Source organism: Crocuta crocuta, unplaced genomic scaffold (assembly GCF_008692635.1).
Source record: "Crocuta crocuta isolate KB4526 unplaced genomic scaffold, BGI_CrCroc_1.0 scaffold228, whole genome shotgun sequence".
Lineage (NCBI taxonomy): Eukaryota > Metazoa > Chordata > Mammalia > Carnivora > Hyaenidae > Crocuta > Crocuta crocuta.
In genome coordinates this window covers 151,905-172,167 of record NW_027532820.1, presented here as the reverse complement: position 1 = coordinate 172,167, position 20,263 = coordinate 151,905, and the positions used below count along the sequence as shown (strand labels likewise).

General features: G+C 46.0%; 1 protein-coding gene across 1 annotated transcript; it reads right to left on the bottom strand.

Moving 5' to 3' along the window:
• Positions 1–6,866: 6,866 nt before the first annotated feature.
• On the bottom strand, positions 6,867–14,716 carry LOC144245736 (putative DBH-like monooxygenase protein 2). The gene is made up of 13 exons (XM_077781070.1): positions 14,429–14,716; positions 13,385–13,531; positions 12,707–12,868; positions 12,411–12,494; positions 11,464–11,631; positions 11,172–11,274; positions 10,817–10,983; positions 10,393–10,484; positions 10,067–10,163; positions 9,867–9,926; positions 8,274–8,404; positions 7,425–7,539; positions 6,867–7,109 (listed from the first exon to the last, which is right to left on the bottom strand). The coding sequence occupies exons 1-13, from the start codon at positions 14,714–14,716 to the stop codon at positions 6,867–6,869; spliced, it is 1,857 nt and encodes a 618-aa protein (XP_077637196.1).
• Positions 14,717–20,263: the final 5,547 nt, after the last annotated feature.

The following is a 20,263-nucleotide window of genomic DNA, read 5'->3' as shown; positions in this document are numbered from 1 at the left end:
GGCTCGAACCGACGAACCGCGAGATCATGACCTAAGCAAAAGTCGGATGCTTAACCGACTAAGCCACCCAGGTGCCCCTATCATATGTTAATTTCAAGAGTAATACAAGATATTCTACTTTCAAATTAGACAAGATTATTTTTTGCATTTTATAAAGTATCTTATTTATTTATTTTATTTATTTTTAATGTACATCCAAGTGAGTTAGCATATAGTGAAATAAAGATTTCAGAAGTAGATTCTAGTGATTCATCCCCTGTGTATAACACCCAGTGCGCATCCAAACAAGTGTCCTCCTTAATGCCCCTTACCCATTTACCCCATTCCCCCACCCACAGCCCCTCCAGCAACCCTCAGTTTGTTCTCTGTATTTAAGAGTCTCTTATATTTTGTTCCCCTTCCCCTATGTTCATCTGATTTGTATGCTAAATTTCACATATAAGTGAAGTCATATGATATTTATCTTTCTCTGACTGACTTATTTCGCCTAACATAATAACCTCTAGTTCCATCTACGTTGTTGCGAATGGCAAGATTTCATTCTTTTTGATTGCTGAGTAATACTCCATTGTATATACACCACATCTTCTTTATCCATTCATCTGTCAATGGACTTTTGGGCTCTTTCCATACTTTGGCTGTTGCAGTTTAGACAAGAGTATATTTTTCTTTCTGGTATTTTACAATTTATGATTATAACATATCCTATGACCTTTATGAAGATATATATTTCTAATTCCAGTTTGAGGAAAATTTAATCTCTTATTGAATTATTTAAATAGATGATTAGTCAGATACAGAGTTGGTAATATAGATGACAGGCTGTGTTATGGATGTAACACAAGTTTATTTCCCAATATATGCCCAAATGAAAGTACCCCTGAGTTGGAACTGACTTTAGGGATTATGTAGTTTAAAATTGCTACCTCATAAATGTTTCCTCTAAACCATTTATTTCCAATCTTCATCAGCATCTGATTAAATACTTTCTTGAATGATCACCCAAACAATTGTTGGGCAGTATTAATTTTTAAAACATTTTTCCTGGTACAGGGGTAAATTTTGGCTCCTCAAAGATGATTTCATGAGCTTTAGTTTCACATCTTAAGCCATGTCTATGATAACCTGCTACTTTTTCGATGGTGGCTACTATTTTCCTGCTAATCACCTAGATCAAAGCTCCTTATTTCTCAAATATCACTCTCATGAACTGTAGCTTTATGAAAAGGACTGTTTATTTTTATTTACATGTCACCCTTTTCTGGCTATTTAGATAATTGTCTATATAATTCTAGTGATTTTCAGCTCCAAGAAATATATGTTATTACTCACTTATTATTTGTTGTGTTATACACAACAGCTGAAATTAATCCAAGAGAATACTATAGCTTGCAGGTTGGAAGTTCTCTGCTCAGAGTGGTCAAAAACTCTTGCTTAGAAAAACTTGACACTTTTCTAAATTGATTTTTTTCCAGGTTACTCTTTATGTGCCTTGTTTTTTGTTTGTTTGTTCATTTGTAACATTCCTTCCATTTTTCATGCTGTCTCTCTATAGTTCTTGGGCTGTTTTCTTGTCTTAAATTGACTCCTTAATTTTGAAATGAGCTTGGAGAAAAGTTGCAAGAATAATATGAAGAACTCCAGTATATTCTTCCCCCAGAGTTCCCAAATATTATCCTTAGATTATAAATTATTTACCATATCTACTTTCTCTTTTCCTGTCTTCCCTTCCTTCTCTCTCACACACATGTTGAGAATTTGAAGTTTGTAAACAAGATGTCTCATCATTACAAAATGATTTAGTGTGTATTTCCTAAAACACAGGGAATATATCCTTACAGAACCACAATATAACCAGCCAAATCATGAAAATAAAGTTCATGCAATAGTAGCACCTAATGTAAAGACACCAGTAAACTTTCACCAATCATCCTAATAGTGCTCTTTATGGAAAACACAAAATGACAACAATGACAACAGCAACAGCAAAGAATTTGGCCCAGGAGCACACATTGCATGTTGCATTGACCTGTTTCATTGGATTTTTGTTTGCTGCTTAGTTGCCTCTATGCTGAAACTATTCCTCAGCTCCTCATTTTCATTCACAATTTTGACATTTTAAAGATGATTGCCAGCTGTTTGTAGAATATCCCTCATTTTAGGTTTGTCTAATATTTCCTCATGATTGCAGTGATGTTGTACATTGAGGCAGAAATAACACAGAAGTGATGCTGTGTCCCTCTTGGTGCACCATGTCAGGAAGTATGTGATGCCTATTTGTCCATTATTGGCAATGTTACTTTGACTGAGGCGGTGTCTGCCAGGTTTCTCCACAGTAGTTACTAGTTTTGCTCAGAGTAAATAATAAATATATTGTGAGGAGATACTTCGAACATATGTGGCTATCTGATTCCCCTTCTATTTGTTTTTGTCATCTGTTGATGAGTCTGGCCTGAATCAGTTACTACTATGAGTGTGTCAAATGGTGATATTCTTTTTTTTAATGTTTATTTATTTTAAGATAATAAATAAGTGTTTATTTTGAGAGAGAAAAAGCAGGGGAGGAGCAGAGAGGGAAGGTGAGAGAGAATCCCAAGCAGCCTCTTGCTGTCAGCTCAGAGACAGATGTGGGGCTCAATCCCACAAATTGTGAGATTGTGACCTGAGCCAAAATCAAGAGTCAGACTCAACCGACTGAGCTACCCAGGCACCCTTCAAATGGTGATATTCCTTCACATTCCTTCTGCATTCATTACTTGGCATTGTAAAGGCTCTTTTTTCTTTACTATCTATTTTTTTTAATTTTTTTTAATGTTTTTTTTATTTATTTCTAGGAGAGAGAGAGAGACAGCGTGAGCAGGGGAGGGTCAGAGAGAGAGGGAGTCACAGACTCTGAAACAGGCTCCAGGCTCTGAGCTGGCAGTCAGCACAGAGCCCGACGCGGGGCTTGAACCCACAAACCGTGAGATCATGACCTAAGCGAAAGTTGGATGCTTAACCGACTAAGCCACCCAGGCGCCCCTTTACTATCTATTTTTTGAGTAATTCTTGGTAAATAGCCACTTCCCTATGCCCCCTAAATGTGCGCCTACTGAGATCCCCACATAGCCTCACAATCCAGCAATAAAAACTCTAACTCCTAGTAATCATGGGGCTTCCAGAGCCCTACTTTACTGGGGCCACTCTGATTGGTGAGTGCTTGTGCAATGGCTCAAGTGTATAAAGCCAGAATGTGATCCCTGCCTGTCCAAAAAATGGACAAGTCAAGAGCAATCAAACTAGTTCAATGGTCCTTGGTCTTGGATCCATATTGGAAACACCTGGAGAGTTCCATAATTCACTAATGCCTGGACTCTATGCCCATCACCCAGTTAATTCTAATATGGAGTCAAAATTGGGAGCCACTGTGTTAGTGGATTAGTGAGGTGGGGGAGCTTCCCTGCTCAGTCTTAGCTGACTCAGAAGTAGCACGAATTTGGAAACTAATGGGAATTCTAGCCAACAGGAAAAAGAAACGAAGTTTTCAGTTTCCCAAAGGAGAGAGAGAGACATAGAAGGACAAAGAGAAGAAAGAAGGAGAAAGAAGAAGAAGTTGGAAGAGGAAAAAGGAGAGAAGAGAAGGGAAGAAAGAAAGAGCAAAGAATGTGACAAAATATGGGCAATGGATAACTCTAGGTAAATGATATATGAGAATTCTTGCAACGTGTCTATTAATTAGAAATTGTACCAAAATATCCAACAAGAAAAACCAGAATCATTGTAAACATTAGCCTATGGTTCCTCCTGTCCTCACAAAACCACAGAAAAAAATAACGAGGGATTAAATTCTTTATTTACCCTCCACATTTAATATGGGGTTTTGAGTAGAGGAGGTGAGATGGAAAAGGAGTTACAGTCTCAGAGTCACTCAAGGCTCACATGACCTTAGAGATCCCTCAGGGATGAGGGATGACAGGCCCAAGTGACACAATGTTGAGAAAGTTGGGGTCATTCCCTTCCCATCTCAGTGCAGAGCACCTTCCTCCTACAGTGTGTCATTAGGCCATCAAGAAACTGCACCCACAAAGCACATGGATTGGAAAAAGGTTCGAGATATCTAATCAGGTCTCCTACCCTAAGTGTGAATGTTTTAAAACATTTCATAGCCCTGCTTCCTGGCAGACCAACCTCTGGGATTAGTGAGGTGTATGCCCAATAATAAACCCATTACCTTTACTGTCACTTCTTCTGGAGAATTCTGGAGGCTCCATTCTAAGATTATGCAAAATCTTCAGTGTTTACATTCTGCTCCTACAGTCTCAGTACTGGATATTTTCAATGCTTGGGGTTACTTCTAGGCCTCATGATGTGTGAGCAGAGGGACATGCTGTCCTTAAATCAACTATAGAAACATCATTCTCTGTTGGTTGATATAGATATAGTTCCCCTCTCCAGGCATTGGGGTACGAATGTTCACTGGCACTGGGAAAAGGTCAGAGGTGGATAGGTGAGCCCAAGGAGAAAATGGCCATTGAGATGCTTGTAGAAACTGGAGCCCAGCTCCAAAAGGGCAGAGAGGTGCTTGTCCCATTTTCTATTCATTTCAGTAGCTCCTATTCTAGCCTGATGTCAAACATACACATGGTGCTCAGGAAATATGTGCACGATCACGTAATGCTGAAGTCTGGAGATAGGGAGAAAAGTCAAATGAAAGAAGGAAGGCTAAATAAGAACAAGAAATTCAAGGAAGCACAAAAGAAAGCAGAGGTACCTGGAAACTGCACTGGGCCAGGAGCTGGGCAGAGGGAGCCAGTGGGAGATTCTGGCTCAGAACGTTGCGGTGGTTGCCCAGCTGGCTTGAACCTGTCAGCGTAGACCTGAGGGTTGGCTTCTGAAACCCAGCCAGAAAGCGCGCTTGGGTTTTTTGCTTGTTTGTTTGCTTGTTTTTAGCCAAGAACTACTTTATTTATTTCTTAAACTTTTTGTGATAAATTTTTAAGTTTGTTTTAATTTTTTTCAATCTTTATTTCTTTTTTAAAATTTTTAAAGATAGTTTGTTGTCAAGTCGGTTTCCATGTAACACCCAGGGCTCATCCACACAGGTGCCGATCCTCCCCTTTCCCTCCCCCCCAATACAGATTGGAACAGAAATGTCAGATNAGATTTGACAAAACAAAGAGGAAAGTGGCCTGTGCTGGTTATTTTATTTATTTATTTATTTATTTGCTATACCTTATCTTTAGCTATGTGTTCCCTCATGCTGTGGAAAGTCATTTTTGTACTTCACACAGCTACCAAATGGCATCAACCATGTTTTAGAATCAAAAGGAAATCCTTCATTTGCCTTGAATGGTGGGACCACAGAGATACTCAACAGTGAACTCACACAGTCCTCTGGCTTCTGGTGAGCCTAGTTTTCTCCATAATCATAAACTTTGAAAATCCTTTTTGATTTAAGGACAGCATGTCCCTCTGCTCACACATCATGAGGCCTAGAAGTAACCCCAAGCATTGAAAATATCCAGTACTGAGACTGTAGGAGCAGAATGTAAACACTGAAGATTTTGCATAATCTTAGAATGGAGCCTCCAGAATTCTCCAGAAGAAGTGACAGTAAAGGTAATGGGTTTATTATTGGGCATACACCTCACTAATCCCAGAGGTTGGTCTGCCAGGAAGCAGGGCTATGATGTGAGATCAAGGCTTGGCCCCTTGAGCAGTAGTAAACACTTTGCTGAGGCCAGATCCCTGTTTTTTCAGGGATTAAGATCCCTCTAAACACCTTAGGATAGCCAGAGTAGGGGTCCCTTCCAGAGCACATGAAAAAGAACAAGGCAGTTTCTAATGTAGCATGGTAACTTTACATCTCAAAGGACATGGTTCTACAGAGACTCTTAAGCTTAGAAGACAGAAATATCCCCAGAAGCTCAGAGCAGCCACCACCAATACACCTTTCCTGTCAACTATGGTTCCAAATTGCAGTCTGACTCCACAAACCGTTTGTGCCTACTCCCTGCTGTGTCCATGTGAACCTTCTTGACATGCCCTGGGCTCCAGAGCTAAGGACTTGGCCGTGACCTCTTTTCAGAGCCCAGTTCAGCCTTCCTGGTTAGTTAGGCTCTTGGCATCTAGTGACTTGAATGTTGAGAATGTGACACTTGGTGGGATAAAGATAATCTGATAATAGACGCACAGGTGAAGAGAGAAAGGACTGCATTAGATATTGCATTTGGGACAACCAGGTCCTTAATTAAATGCCCTCTGGATGCCTTATACTGAGCCATTGAAGAGACCTGCCAGCTGCCTCTCCTGGATCAAAGTCTCAAAGGATGTAGATTGCAACAGGAAGCAAGTTCAGTTCTATTTAATCTGATGTCTTGAGTTTTGTACCCTATAAACAGAGCCTCTCCCTTTACCACCACTCATACATGTGGCTTCCTGCCTCTGCCTCACACAGAGGATGGGGCAAAAATGCCATAATAAAAGAGAAACAGGAGCCCCCTTTAGGGTCAGCATGGATAGAGGAGGGTTTATAGGGATTTCCCTCTGCATTCAAGCCCCACCTCCCCTCATGGTATCCCCTTGGGTAAGGTGAAGCAGACTTCTCAGAGAGTGGGCCACACTCAGCCTTGAATCCAGACTTGGTCAGAAAATATATGGTCCCAAATATGGAGCTTTTTGGTCCCTTGAATTGTATCACTAGGCATGGAAGAGCCTTTATGGAATAAGTGCAACCCCCAGGCCCACAATGTCCCTGGGCCTGGGTCATGGGAAGGGGCACAGATGGGGGACTTTGGAGAGCCCAAGCAGAGCTGAAGTTTTGTATTTGATAATAAGGGGAGGGGTGAGCAGAGAGGAACTTGAGTATTTGACATAAGGAGATAGTATCAGACTCCAACCTGCAGGGTGGCAAGAAGCCAAGAAAGAGCCCCCTGCCAAAACAAGAGGGCTGCCAGAGGGAAGCACCTCAGGGTAGCAGTGCTGGAGCCCGAGAGGGCTATTGGTGCAGCCCTGAAGCCTGCAGGGGTTTTGTCCTGGGGCTCCACTTTGCCTCCGGAGGACTCCAAGCAGGGTCCTCGAGGAGTACGGATGATTTCCGGAATCTGGCCTGTTGTGTTTTCCACCACCTCCTGTAGGAGAATGAAAATGGGGGAAAATGGGGAAAGACAGAAGCTTCTTCCTCCCTCATTTCCTTTCTTCTGCACTTCCTTAGTGATCCCCAGTTCTTGCAGCCTCACAAACCAGCTGGGAGATTCCAGCAACTCCACAATCCAGAACAGCACCAGTCCATCTCTGTGATCCCCCCCCAGCCCCTCCTTCCCTGATCCAGTGTTGCTACCACTGTCATTCACCTACCTCCTCCTTTTTCCCCCCAGCTTTGCCCAACACCATCCCACACCCCTCATCCCTAACCCTGAGAGGGTGGTGTCTCCTGGGACACTCACATCAATGGTCTTTATTATCACCATCTGCTGGGCCTCCTTGCAGGCCTTCTCAGCCTTCTTAATGTTCTCTGGGGTCCACTCAACATTGTTCATGGCCATCATGCCCTCCATGGAACTGCCATGGGCAAGAGGAACAAACCATAGGACACGGTCAACTTAAAGCTTTGACAAAATAGCCTCACTTTTGTTGTCAGCATAAACCAAAAGGAATGCCTCACAACTCAATACAACAGCCATGAATTTGGCAGAAGGAAAAATATTAAAACTCGGAGATGAGAATTTTCTAAGTTACAAAGAGAAACTCCTGACTCTTAAAGGAAGTGGTTCTTAATCTAAGGGCCATGAAGTTCAAAAAAGTCAATGCAAGGACTTCAGGGAACCTGTAAATGCCCTGAAATAGTATGTGAAATATGTGTGTCTGCACAGATGTATATTTTCCTTGGACGGGATTATCAGGGCTTTCATTAGAATCTCAGAGACAACCCTTACCCCTAAATAATTAGGGGTCACTACTTGAAAGTAAACAGTCTTTGACGGTATCAGGTAGTGCATGAGAAAAAGGCAGAGAATTTGTCCATAAGTGATCTAACTTTTAGAGGTCAGTTCTTATCTGCTTTTCTGAATGACCTCACTAATACGGAAAAATCTTCTATTCTATCTTACATCAGAGCTTTAAGAGTCACAGGCAGAAGCAGGCATTAAGAGGGCAGGGGCTAACCAGGGAGCCTACTGAGGAATCCTAACTCACTAGTATAGGGGGCAGTGGTGGTCTTTATCTTCCTCCTTCCTCGTCCTCCCCAAGGCCCCTCCCACACACAATTGAAGGTCTTATCTTCCTGGATGACTCACTCTGATACCTCCTCCCCCAGCTCATGGGCCACGTGGATGATGTCAGGGTACCCCATGCAGCTGGAGATGTTGTTCCGGGGATAGTAGAAGAGGAAGATGAGGCACATCTCATTAATGGTGCTGGGACCCCCCTGGTGAAGAAAAGAGAGACAGAAATGGAACACAAAGATACAAAGGCCAGCAGAGAGAGGGGAATAAGGCAGGCAGAAAATAGGTTATGTGGTCATTCTACCAATGATGCTGTTTTCCTTTCCCCTTAGCCTGCAACCAGCTCACTGAGCATTAATTACTACTTCTTAGGCACCCTTTCCTTTCCCCTCCTCTCTTTCTGATTGGTGGGCAATCATTGATATTATTTCCAAAGAAATATCCCACATATCTGCTAGGTCCACTACATTTCCACAGCCACTGTTCTGGTTTGAGAAGATGGTTGAAAAAATACTGCATTTCCCCAAAAAGCCAATCCCGTTTGAACTTCTGCAGAGCTCTCCATCTCTATGTGTCTAAAGCAGGACCCATTCAAATATATCACATGTTCAGTTCACTGAATAGGACCTTATGGTTTTTCCCTGTGAATCCCCTAGTACATTATCCCCATTGTCTCTTACAGTATATATCACTTTCTACTTTGCATAATAGCATATATGGCTATGGTTTCTTCCTCAATAGCATGCAACCCCTTTGGAATCCTATAAAAACTGAAACTACTCTTGACACACAAAAGGGGTGGGTTTCCTTGTGACCGTAAGAACAATAGCTAACTCCTGGGGGCACCTCAGTAGCTCAGTTGGTTACCAGCTGACTCTTGATTTTGGCTCTGGTCACGGTCTCACACTTCGTGGGTTCAAGCTCTGTGTTGGGCTCTGTGCTGACAGCTCAGGGTCTGCTTGGGATTCTCTATCTCCTTCTTTCTCTCTCTCTGCCCTTCCCCCTCTTCTTTCTCTCTCTCTCTCAATAAATAAATTTTTAAAAACTTAAAGAAAAAAGGAACAATAGGTAACTCTAACTGAGCATCTACTGTAAGTCATGCAATGATCTAGATGTTATATATTTTTTTTAATTTTTATTTATTTTTGTGACAGAGTATGAGTGGGGGAGAAGCAGAGAGAGAGGAAGACACAAATTCCAAAGCAGGCTCCAGGCTCTGAGCTGTCAGCACAGAGCCTGACACTGGGCTCAAACCTACGAACCATGAGATCAGGACCTGAGCCAAAGTCAGACACTTAATCGACCGAGCCACCCAGGTGACCCATTGTTTGACATACATTAATCAACTCTCACAACAATCTTATGATATAGTATTTTTAGTTCTTAATGAATTAAGAAGCTGAGGCACAAAGAAGTTGAATAACTTGTCTAAGGTTAGAAAGCTACTAATGATTGTGTTGTTGGTCACTATAATATGGTGTATGTCCATGGTCTTAGTGGGTCATTGACACCAGGAAATAGGGAATCCTTGTACCCATCTTAAAATAACTGTGGTGTGAGAGCATGAAAAAGCCCCACATGAGTGACTAATACCATTGGAGGAAGAAAGGGGCTTCAGCTGGAATAATCAGTCACCTTGACTATGGTGGGGAGGGAGGTACTCACAAAAGTCAAGGAGTCCCGGTCCAGCGTCTGGTAGTGACACTCCACCAGCAATTCATCTCCCTATTCAGAGTGAAACATGAAGGCTGAAGGTAAGACACAGAAGGACTGCTACAGCCTGAGAACCCTCTTGGCTGACAGTGATGAGCTCTGATCCTGCCTCCCCACCCCAACTCCGGTCATGCCTCCCCACAGGCCCCCACCTGTTTAATCTCCATTCGATGAGGTAAATCTCGAGTCTCCTGCAGACTGAAGTCGTAGAAATCATCTTTGCAGATTACTCGGAGTTGTGTTCCATTTCTAGAGGGAACAAAGCAGTGTAATGTGCTCATGATGTGGGGACAGATTTCCCATAAAACAAAAAAGCTCCTCCTTCCACAGCTTTATTCCGGTCACGTCTACTCTATGGATCGTTCTAGCTCCTCCTTACTCCCAACCAAGCATAACCTTATGCTGCAGAATAAATAACTATTCTCAGATTTGTTCCCACACGCAGATGGGAAAGCTTCAAGTCCATGTCTTCCCTTACCTGTATTGCACAGCCTGCAGAGCACGGCCAGCCAGGTGGGTGTGGAGCAGGTAACCATACACCTGTATGTCAGGCACGGGGATCCCATTCATCTGTGACACGGAGAAGACACATCTAATTTGTTGAGAACTCTCATCTTGCCCTGTTCCTTGATTTTCCCCCTTAATATTTGACACCTTCCTCTTATGACTGACATGAGCACCTTTAGTTCTTACTGGGCCCTCCAGGACCCTCTTTCTGCCCCAACCCCCAGTCTCCAAAGCCCCGAATCCTTCCTTCCCTTGCATGATCCAGCTTATAGGTTTTCCTGAACATAGGTAGCTATTCTCCAAGTCCAGGGCTCAGGCTGTGTGTGCTTTCGGACCAGCCCAGATCTGTGATGAGAAACAAGGAGCCTCAGGGAGGATGTGCCTCCCAACTTCACCTCCTCAAACTTCTCCGTCTTACACAACCCATAGGACAGGAAGGACTCCGCGCCTGGGGGTATGAAGTGGATGGGGAAAGTGAAGACACCCAGCTGGAGGACTCCCATGTCGTATTTGCGCAGCTTTGCCGTATAGTATATTCGGATGCCGGAAGAATCGTACACGCCTGGTACAAAATGGAAGAATGACAGAAGGCAAGAGAGCTGATCACAACGTGGGAGCGAGAGGCCCAGGAAAGACAGGCCAGGGCTGTGACCAAAAGGAGGCAGCGTGCATCCCGCAGCACCTTCCCAACACCTAAAGGAGTCAGCCAGGCGCACCAGCTCTTCTTCCATAAACGCTCTAGATGCTCACCAGGAAGGTTGTGAAAATTGCTGTAATGAATCTCCAGTCGGATCCATTGGGGGTCTAAGGGTGTCCCAATAGAGATACCCACATCATCTGGAAACTGGTAACTCTGTTGGATGGAGGAAGATTTGGCAGCAAGAAGGGCTGGGTGCTAGGTGCAGAGACCAGGACCTGCTCATGTTTTCTTGCCCTCATCCCAGACCTCCCCTGTCTCCTGGTCTTGCATCAGTCCAGCCATCCCAATAGCCTAACAACATGCACCCACTTAGCCACCTGTTTCCCTAATCACAAGACTCACTGCGCCCCCGACAGCCCAGCCCACGATGACCTGCGAGCAGAGGGAGAAGGCAGGGTCAGCCCCATAGCAGTCACTGATGCCCATGGGGAGAACACTGGCATTGCCACAGGCATAAACCAGGATGTGATGCACCATCGTCTCATTGTGCTTGAGCAGCTTGGGCTCAAACTAGATGAGGGAAGAAGGCAGATCATAGTCAAAATCTTTTATATCAAGTCCTGTTCTTCCCACCCCTTTTCCCCAAATAAAACTATACTCATTCCCCACTTCTGTTTCTCTTTCTTTTCTATTTGCTATCTGGTTTTTCTCCCCAACCCATTACTTATCCCCACTCTGTCTGACTTCTCTCTCAGCATCCACCCTTTTAAACTCCTTCCCTGGGAGCACAGCATACTAAATCTAGTGAAGAATATCCCTAAGACTTCTGACTCTCCCTTAATAATCTCACCAGTCCACAATATCAGAGCACATGCCTCACTGGATTCCCCTTAAAGAAAAAAAATTGGCTCCCACACATTTGCTAGTTATTGTAAGATCAAAAATTGAAGTCACTCAACTATGAAATCAGGTGGGCAAGCTGAAGTTCCCTCTAGCCAGACTTCATGGACCTGACAGCCCTTGGCCATGTCCCCTCAGCCTGAACTTCCTCATGGGCTATGAGCACAATTCTGGGTCCAATGTGGGGCTTATATTTTGCTCTTTGGAAACATTAATTCATGACCTCCATCAAAAAGGATGAAGGGACTCAAATAGAACAGTGCTAGGAACTATAGTTCTGGGCTCAGGAAATCATGAAACAATCACCTCCACCAAATCTGGCCTGGCCCCCATGTTCTCCCAGCTACTTCTCTCCAATTGCCTCAGCAGTTTTCTGAACAACACCCTTCTACTGTTGGCTGTGCTCACTGCGCTGCTCAACTCCCTTAGCAACATCTGGTTCACCCCACCTTGAAGATATGATGCTTCTTGCTGACGATGGGGAGAGGGAGGAAGGTGCAGGCATATGTGGTGTCATCCTCTGGAATGAGGAACTAGAGAAAGACACACAGAGGCTGAGCTGTGTTGGAAATGAGGCTCTCAGAAAGCCAGGGAAGGGACAGGCCAGCTTGGCAGTCCCCAGCGGACTGGGGAAGTCACAGTAACCTCAATTCAAGGGACGTACTAAGTATTGGGTGCAAGTGGAAGGTCTGGGTTGAGTGGGAAGGGGGCTTGGAGGTGGCTGGGTGGGGTGGAGGGCTCTTACATCAGTGAGTTCCAAGTCATGGATGATGGTGTCCTCAGGGAAAACAAGGTCGTCAGGGTGGACTATTTGCAGCAGGAAGATGGGCTTGACAAAAGTACGGTCCCGATCAAGCTTCAGAGTATCATCCAGGCCGTAGGCAGCCAGCACCCTTATGGTATCACTCTAGGGGTGTGATTGGCATTGAAGTACTTCTGCCTGTGAGCAGCACTTTGCACATACCCACACCCAAGGACTGACACAAGCCACTTGCTCAAGTCTATACAGTGGAATGCGAAGAGCTTCAAGCTTGGAGATCGGAACTAGTCAGGTTTTAGTTCTACCTCAGAGGCCAACTTGCTGGAAATAAGAACAAGTAACATTCCCCCTCAATGCCTGTATCCACATCTGGGAAATGACACTCTAAAGTTCAGTGAAATCAGGCAAGGCTCTTGGATAGGAGAACCCAGGGGAGGGTGGGGTGGGTGCTGAATTGGTGGGAAATCCCCTTGTGGAGGGCTTGTGGACCTGGGGAGGGACATCACTGGGGAGGTGTGTGGAGAGGTGGAGAGGGACAGAACCCCTGGGAACTGTGCCTGCTGCCTAAGATGAATGGTGCACATTCAAGATCGGGGGTGACTCCACCTGCCCAGAAGGAAAAGCTGCTTGTAATCGAATGCTTCTCTCCCCTTCCTACTTTACCGTGATGTCTTGGTCGTGAGGGTCACAGGAGCGGAAGGGCCTGGAGAAGCGCATGGTGGTGTAGACAGCATCTTCTGTCAGCCCCTGCAGCTCAGCATCCTGGCTCCCATCCTCCTCCAGGGTGTCTTCATCCACCAGGTGCTGATCCTGGGGTCCAGTGAAGGTCAAAGAGTAAGAGCAGGAAACCCCAGTGGTCATGACTTTGGAGCAGCTGGTGACCCTTTAGCTCCCCCAACGTACTAAGTTAGCAGAATCCAGGTCTTCTTCGTTTTGCAGTTTGCTCCTGGGACAGAGCATGGCATAAAAATGGATTCTCAGGACAGAGGGATGGACAGGCTCTGATGGGATTTCACCAATTGACCCTGACTTACTTCTCCCATTCCAAATCCTGAGTCCATAAATCCTAGTGTCCCTGCATCTGCATCTCTAGTCCTTGAAAAGTCACTTACTCGCTGAACTCTCAATGCTATTTGTCCTCTCTTGTGGCTCATAACATTTACCCTTCCCCATATAAATGCAGTTCACATGGGTGAGATGATTGGGAGATGCGTGAGCTGCTTCTTCACCTGTAAAATAGTGTAATAATCATCCACCTCATAGTGAGGCTGTGAGGTTTAACAAGCAGAGATTTTTGGAACAACGCCCAGTTAATCAAAAGTATGTTACTATGGCAGCAGCTGCTGTGATTATTAGACTATTTTATGATGTGGTCCACCCGACTGAGCTTAACAGAAGCTAAGGCTGAAGACTGTGCTTCAAATAGTACTGACTCTCCCTCATTGTCTTGCTTTTAGTCATGCAGGACTCTCTCTCAGTGCAGCGTTCCACTCCTTAGCACCTTAGGGACTTGCAATCTGGAAGAACTAGTTTGAAACTCTCCAATGGACCATTTCTACAGGGAGAGGTCAGAAGTCAGTGGTGTTCTGAGCATATGCCTGGGTAAGTGTGGAAAATATGGATCCTTCCTGGACTCAGAGTCGTCCTCAACCCAGCAAGAGACCCTCATCCTTACCGAGGGTCTCAGGGAGTCACCCTCAGACTTACCGAGAAATAGACATTGCCATCAGGCAGGACTCCTCCAACCACCAGATCGCTCCCCGCTCTGGTGTAGCGATTTGTGAAGCCCAAGCCCACCCAGCCGGCTGTCTGGACCTGGAGCTCAAATGTGATGATCTCAGCCTCAAGGTTAAAGTCCCAGCGCAGGAAAACGACATTGGAAGGATCTAGGAACCTAGAATAACGCAGGCGAGATGTGGAGCCAAGGCGTTTGCCTTGGAAGGGGGCTGCCAGAGTCATAAGTAGGAGAAGCCTGCAGAGAAGGGCGCAGGTCATGGCTCCTGGGGTCCGGGGCACCTCTCCTACAGACACTCAAGAAGTATGGATTTATATGTGCCTCTACCTGTGCTAGGCACCATGCCACGGGGGAGGGACAGACTGGTGCTCTTCTGAGCTGATTATCCCCTGGATTCCGAGTGGTGCCGCTTACATAACCCTGGAGGTTATGAGGTGTGAGGTGCTCAAAGAAGGTACAGAGCATATTGCTCTTGCCCTGGAGCAGGGACCTGACATGAAATTCTCAGAAGTGGGTCATTTAGACTCTTCCACCCCAACCCCATGCCAGGGTCCTGCTAATGGGGACCCTACAGAATCAAGGCGGTTGGGTTCCCCCCTCTCCTCCCTTGTCTTTATTTCTCTCTCCCTTTCTGTACCCCCGCCCCATCCCTATATCCGTGGATGTCCTTACTGAGCACGCTGCCCTCTGGCACCTGTCCCCCACCCAGTTTTTATGGGCATTTTCTATATCTGGAACTGGTGCCTACCCAGGGGTGGGGGCAGGACGGATTACAGGCAGCAGAGGAAGGAGAGAAGTTTTTGAGGGGGTGTTTGGGGAAGACTATTCTTTCCATCTCCCGGAGGAGTCTTTGCTACTACTAATCCCTGGAAGGACACGTAGAGGTGAAGGAACCATAATCAGCTTTCCAGATGGGTGAGTCTGAGGCAGCCTTGACTTGCTGCACATTCCTGGGGAGCCGCAGTGGGGAGGAGGAGGGGAAGGAAAGAAGACAGAGAGAATGGGGGAATAAATGTAACTGAGCTTTGGGATGTTTGGTGCTTTACCCTTCCTTCCATGAATTGCCTGCCGGAGAAGTCACATTTAGTTGACTCTCCACTTGGATGCTTGGCTCAGGGTCCCCACTGGCTAGTGCTTTGGTATTCAAATAATAAAAGCACAGAATGAATGTTAGAATATTAGGACACCAGATTTACCAAAAAATAGACATTGCTGTCAGGCAATGAATTTTAGAAAAAGAAATTTTAGTGAAAAAGAATTTTAGACCCACTTAATTTTCCAAGGATTGCAATCCACTTATATGTTTTAGAAGAGGAAAGGGAAATACCAAGGGGTAACATGAGGAGTGCCTGATTCCCCCATCCAGTCAGAGACAGAACTAACACAAGAACACAGGGGCTCTGTCCCCAGGTCAGTGCTCTTTCCATTTTTTTGCTTAGGCTACAGACACTCACAAGGCACCCAGCCACCCGCCATGCCTTCCCCACCGTGGCTGGCCCTGATGGAAGGGGTTATCATCTGCTGATTGCTTCTTAGGGAGGGGACACACATCTCACTTTATGCGCAGAGTTCTTTCTGCCCAAGTTATGACACAGGACATGTGTCCAGGGGGCATCTCCCAGCACAGAAACTAGACCACACATCACACAGGAATCCTGCTCGGAGGTGGATCGGAGCCAGAGCATCTATTTATGCCTCCATTCAGGACATGCATATTGTTTTTAGTACCTATTAAGTTCATCAAAGCTGGTATGGACCCAACTGGGGTGGTTGGCAGCTGCTATGAGCACCTGAGTTGGAACTGGGGGGTAGTAAGAGAAGAAAAGCCATTTCCCATGCCTTCTCTGGGAGAGAGGAGGATGCTAGGCAGCCATCTGGAAGGAAGAGGCTTACCTTGGCCCAGGATGGGAGCAGGGCCAAGACCAGAGGAGAAGCCTGGGAGGCAATGACCTTGAGTAGCAGGAATCCAGGGAGGAGATAACAGGAGTATCAGAGACAGTCTGATCCCAATCGCATTTGGGGATTAAGACTCAGGACGGGGGTGGCAGGGAGACAGGACGGCCAGTCCTATAAACCAAGATGGGGCCAGGATCCCTTATCCTGCTATCTGTCTGCGGGCCAGAGTGGCCGCCTCAGGGAGAAAGCTGGGAGCCAGTGCCTGCAGCTCACGATTTCTGTTCCTGGGTTCCTTCTGGCCACCCACTGGGCTTTTCTCTCCCTGTTTACCTGTTCCCCCAGTTAGGGTTTTCTCCCTCTCCCAGCCCCCTTCCCTTCTACCCTCTGCTCCCCCGAGCCGCTCTCTCCCAGAGTAAACTCAGAATGCCATGCACATGGCTTGCTAGGTGAGGACGTCTCTGAACCGGCACGCACGTATTTCTGGTATTCACCACGTGTGATTTGGGCACTGCCTTCCAGAGCTTCATCCCTCTCCATCTCTGGAAAGACGAGGTTGGAAATAGGCAGGACAGCAAAAGGCAAAAGGGAACCGGCACATGTTACTGAGAATGCAGGGTGATGGATATTTTCTTTATGATTAGATGGTGCAAATTTGAAATAGTCAGATATAGAAAATGTTAACAGCCTTGTTTTATACACAAAATTGTACATAATGAAAATCTGTGTTTTTTTTTAAATCAGCAACCACACAGTTTTCAAGTCATCAAGCCAACTGAATTACAAACTGTATTATGCTGTCACCACATGACATCATAGCTGTTACTCTTTGCCAGAATCATGGGAACCATATTGTTGTAAGTATTTATACTTGAGCAGATTAACAAAATTAGTGAATCTGGGAGGCGCAAAGCCCCAGGATGCCAGGCCACAGCTGTTCTCTGACATGAAGTCTCCAGGGTGACGGGTCTTATCTTGTTCCGGTTGTCTTCTTCATTCATCAAGAGTGTGTGACAACGCAGACACCTCACTGGGGACACTGACGTGAATACAGTGCAGTCCCAGGTCTTGAAATAGTAAACGTCAGTTGCTAGGTTCCTACGTGTCCCCTTCCTTTTGTCTGTAAAATGCTGAGGGGGAAAGGAAGGTAGCTACGGGCCTTTTACACCTAATTTCCCAGATCACTGATTTCCAAACTTTGTGCAAAATGAGGCCTCTTACCACTGTGGGAAAGTTATGAGATCTTGTGACTTTAATCTCAGTTGATGGCTGAGAGAGAAAGAGAGGTAAATGCTGCTATTAATTGTCATATTGGAATTGAATTGACAGTTGGCCGTGGCGGTGACAGGAGTCAACTCTAAGTGCTCAGTCTGTGCCAAACTCTAGTCCAAGAATTTTTCATGTATTAATCTGTTTTCTCCTATGAAATCACTTTCATCACTATCTCCGTCTTACAGAGGGAGGTACTGAGTCCCAAGGCCACACCGCTAGGTAGTGCCGGCGCTGTGAGTTGTCAGGAAAATGCAACTGGAAATAAAAGCTCCTCTCGACTCAGAAAAATCTCTCCCCCAACGTAGGAAAGAAAGCAGTCTTATTACTGAGTAAACCTTAAACCAATGTGAGATACCTCCCAGGTATTATGTTAAGGGATTACAAAGGCAGACAGACATCCTGGCCTTTTATATAGGTAATCAGACACAACCCATTACATAAATGTTCTCAAGATAAGCAATAACCAGTCCTCAACTAAGAGGCCTGGGCAGGACTTTTGTTAACCCCAGGTTCATCTTACAGTCAGTTGGTAACTGGGGGTGTCCATCTGGATTTGCTAATTTGCTTCACCCAAAGGCAAAGTTAACTTGCCACATCTTTAGAACAGGGAATCATTTTGCAACTTGGTGTGAGGCATCTGCTCGAAATTAAGTTAGGCTCATCCTGACATTTGTATTTCAAGAGATGACAGCAGGTCCTTGAGAAAAACATTTCTGGGTGATTTGCATACATTTCAAAAGAACAGAGGGGCGCCTGGGTGGCTCAATTGGTTAAGTGTCCGACTTTGGCTCAGGTCATGATCCCACGGCTTGTGGGTTCAAGCCCCGCATCAGGCTCAGTGCTGACAGCTCAGAGCCTGGAGTCTGCTTAGGATTCTCTGTCTGCCTCTCTCTCTGCATCTCCCCCGCTCACACTCTTTCTCTCTCGATCTCAAAAATAAATAAACATTAAAAAAGTTTTCTAAAAAAGAACAGAGAAAGAACTTAAAATTACACGTTTTCTAAGGTAAATGAACAGGAGTTAAGTCTCTTCCCTTATTTTCAACAGGGAAAAATTAGTCTCTTATGTTTAACTTGTAGTTGCCCTCACAGAGGAAAACGCAGGTAATTAGAAATGAGTGCCCACTGTCCGCTGGGCCTCTCAAGTATGGGGGAGAGACCTCTTCGCTCAGTCTACCAGCCTGCTTGGCTGCATTGAGATGTTTTCATCCCTTGGGAAGATTTGAGGCCCAGATTCAGAACTACTGTTGTCTGTGTTCAGCATGTCTGGAACACAGTTGAGAGGGTGCAGGGCCAAGTACCTTCACTAAGGCCCTCAGTGAATGTGGGGGTGGTGTGTGCAAGCCCGTGTGAGGGCTGTAGGAATGCAGGAAACAGGAAACTGTGGGGTCTGAACCTCAGTGAGAAAATGAGACAGAATATTGAGTTTCCTGGAAAAGCCACTCCCTTTTGAGTTTTAGGTCTAGAGTGTCAGCTACTAATTGCCACCTCACAGACCCCTGCTCTCCGGCCTGGCTGGCCCCGTCCCACTGCCTTGCTGGAGAAAGCCCATGAGGCCAAGGGAATGGTACCGTTTCCCATTCTGTGGGGCTGGGTGCTCGTGGCTACCGTGAGAACAGGTCAGACACCAGGCAGAGAAAGCCACTCCATGGGTTGAGGGAGGGAAAGAGGGACCAGTTTGCACAATTTTGCTCCTTCATCCTAGGCCTTCTAAGATCCTGCCAGCATAGCACTCCCACCCCCGGCCGACAAAGTATCCCTTCCGTCTCCAACTGCCATTGCTCATGGGCCCTTCTCTTTGGGATTTTGCTGCAGCCGGTTATTTGGGGAAGCAGCGTGCGGGAGGTTGCTGCTACCCTCAGTACCTTTAACCTGGCCCGACTGTGTATTGCAGATGCCTCAGCAAGCCTGGTGGAGCAAAGGCCCAGATGGGCCCTGGTACTTCATGGACAAGCTAAAACCCTGCACTGCATCCTGAGGGATTCCCAGTACCCCTGGATGAGCTGGTACCAACAAGATCTCCAGGGCCAACTGCAGCTGCTGGCCACCCTGCGGAGTCCTGAGGATAAGGAGGTTGTATCCCATCCCGGAGCACATTACCAGGTGACGCGGGTCGATAACACGGAGCTGAGGCTGCATGTCGCCAACGTGACCCAGAGCAGAGCCCTGTACTGCACCTGCAGCAAAGACACAGTGAGACACCCTCCTTGGACGAATGAATAAAAACCATCCCAGATTGGCAACCACAGACCCAACCTCCCCCTGCGCGCTGACAGCCCTCCTAAGCCTGCCTCCTCTCCCCCCAGATCCTTCCTTCTTGCCTCTTTTCTACAAGCAGACTTTTTTTTTCCTGTTTATTTTTTCATTTCTTTATTTATTTTTGAGAGAGGGAGTGTGTGTGAGAAAGAGCATGTGCACGAGCGGGAGCAGGAAAGGGTCAGAGAGGGAGAGAAAGAAAGAGAGGGGGAGAGAGAATTCCAAACAGGCTCCAAGCTGCCAATGCAGAGCCGGACCCAGGGCGCCATCTTGCAAACCATGAGATCCTGACCTGAGCCAACGCTTAACCGACTGGGCCACCCAGGCAACCCTCTACAGACTCTTACTGCTGCTCTCCTATTGCCCTTTTGGTGAACACTCTGCTTG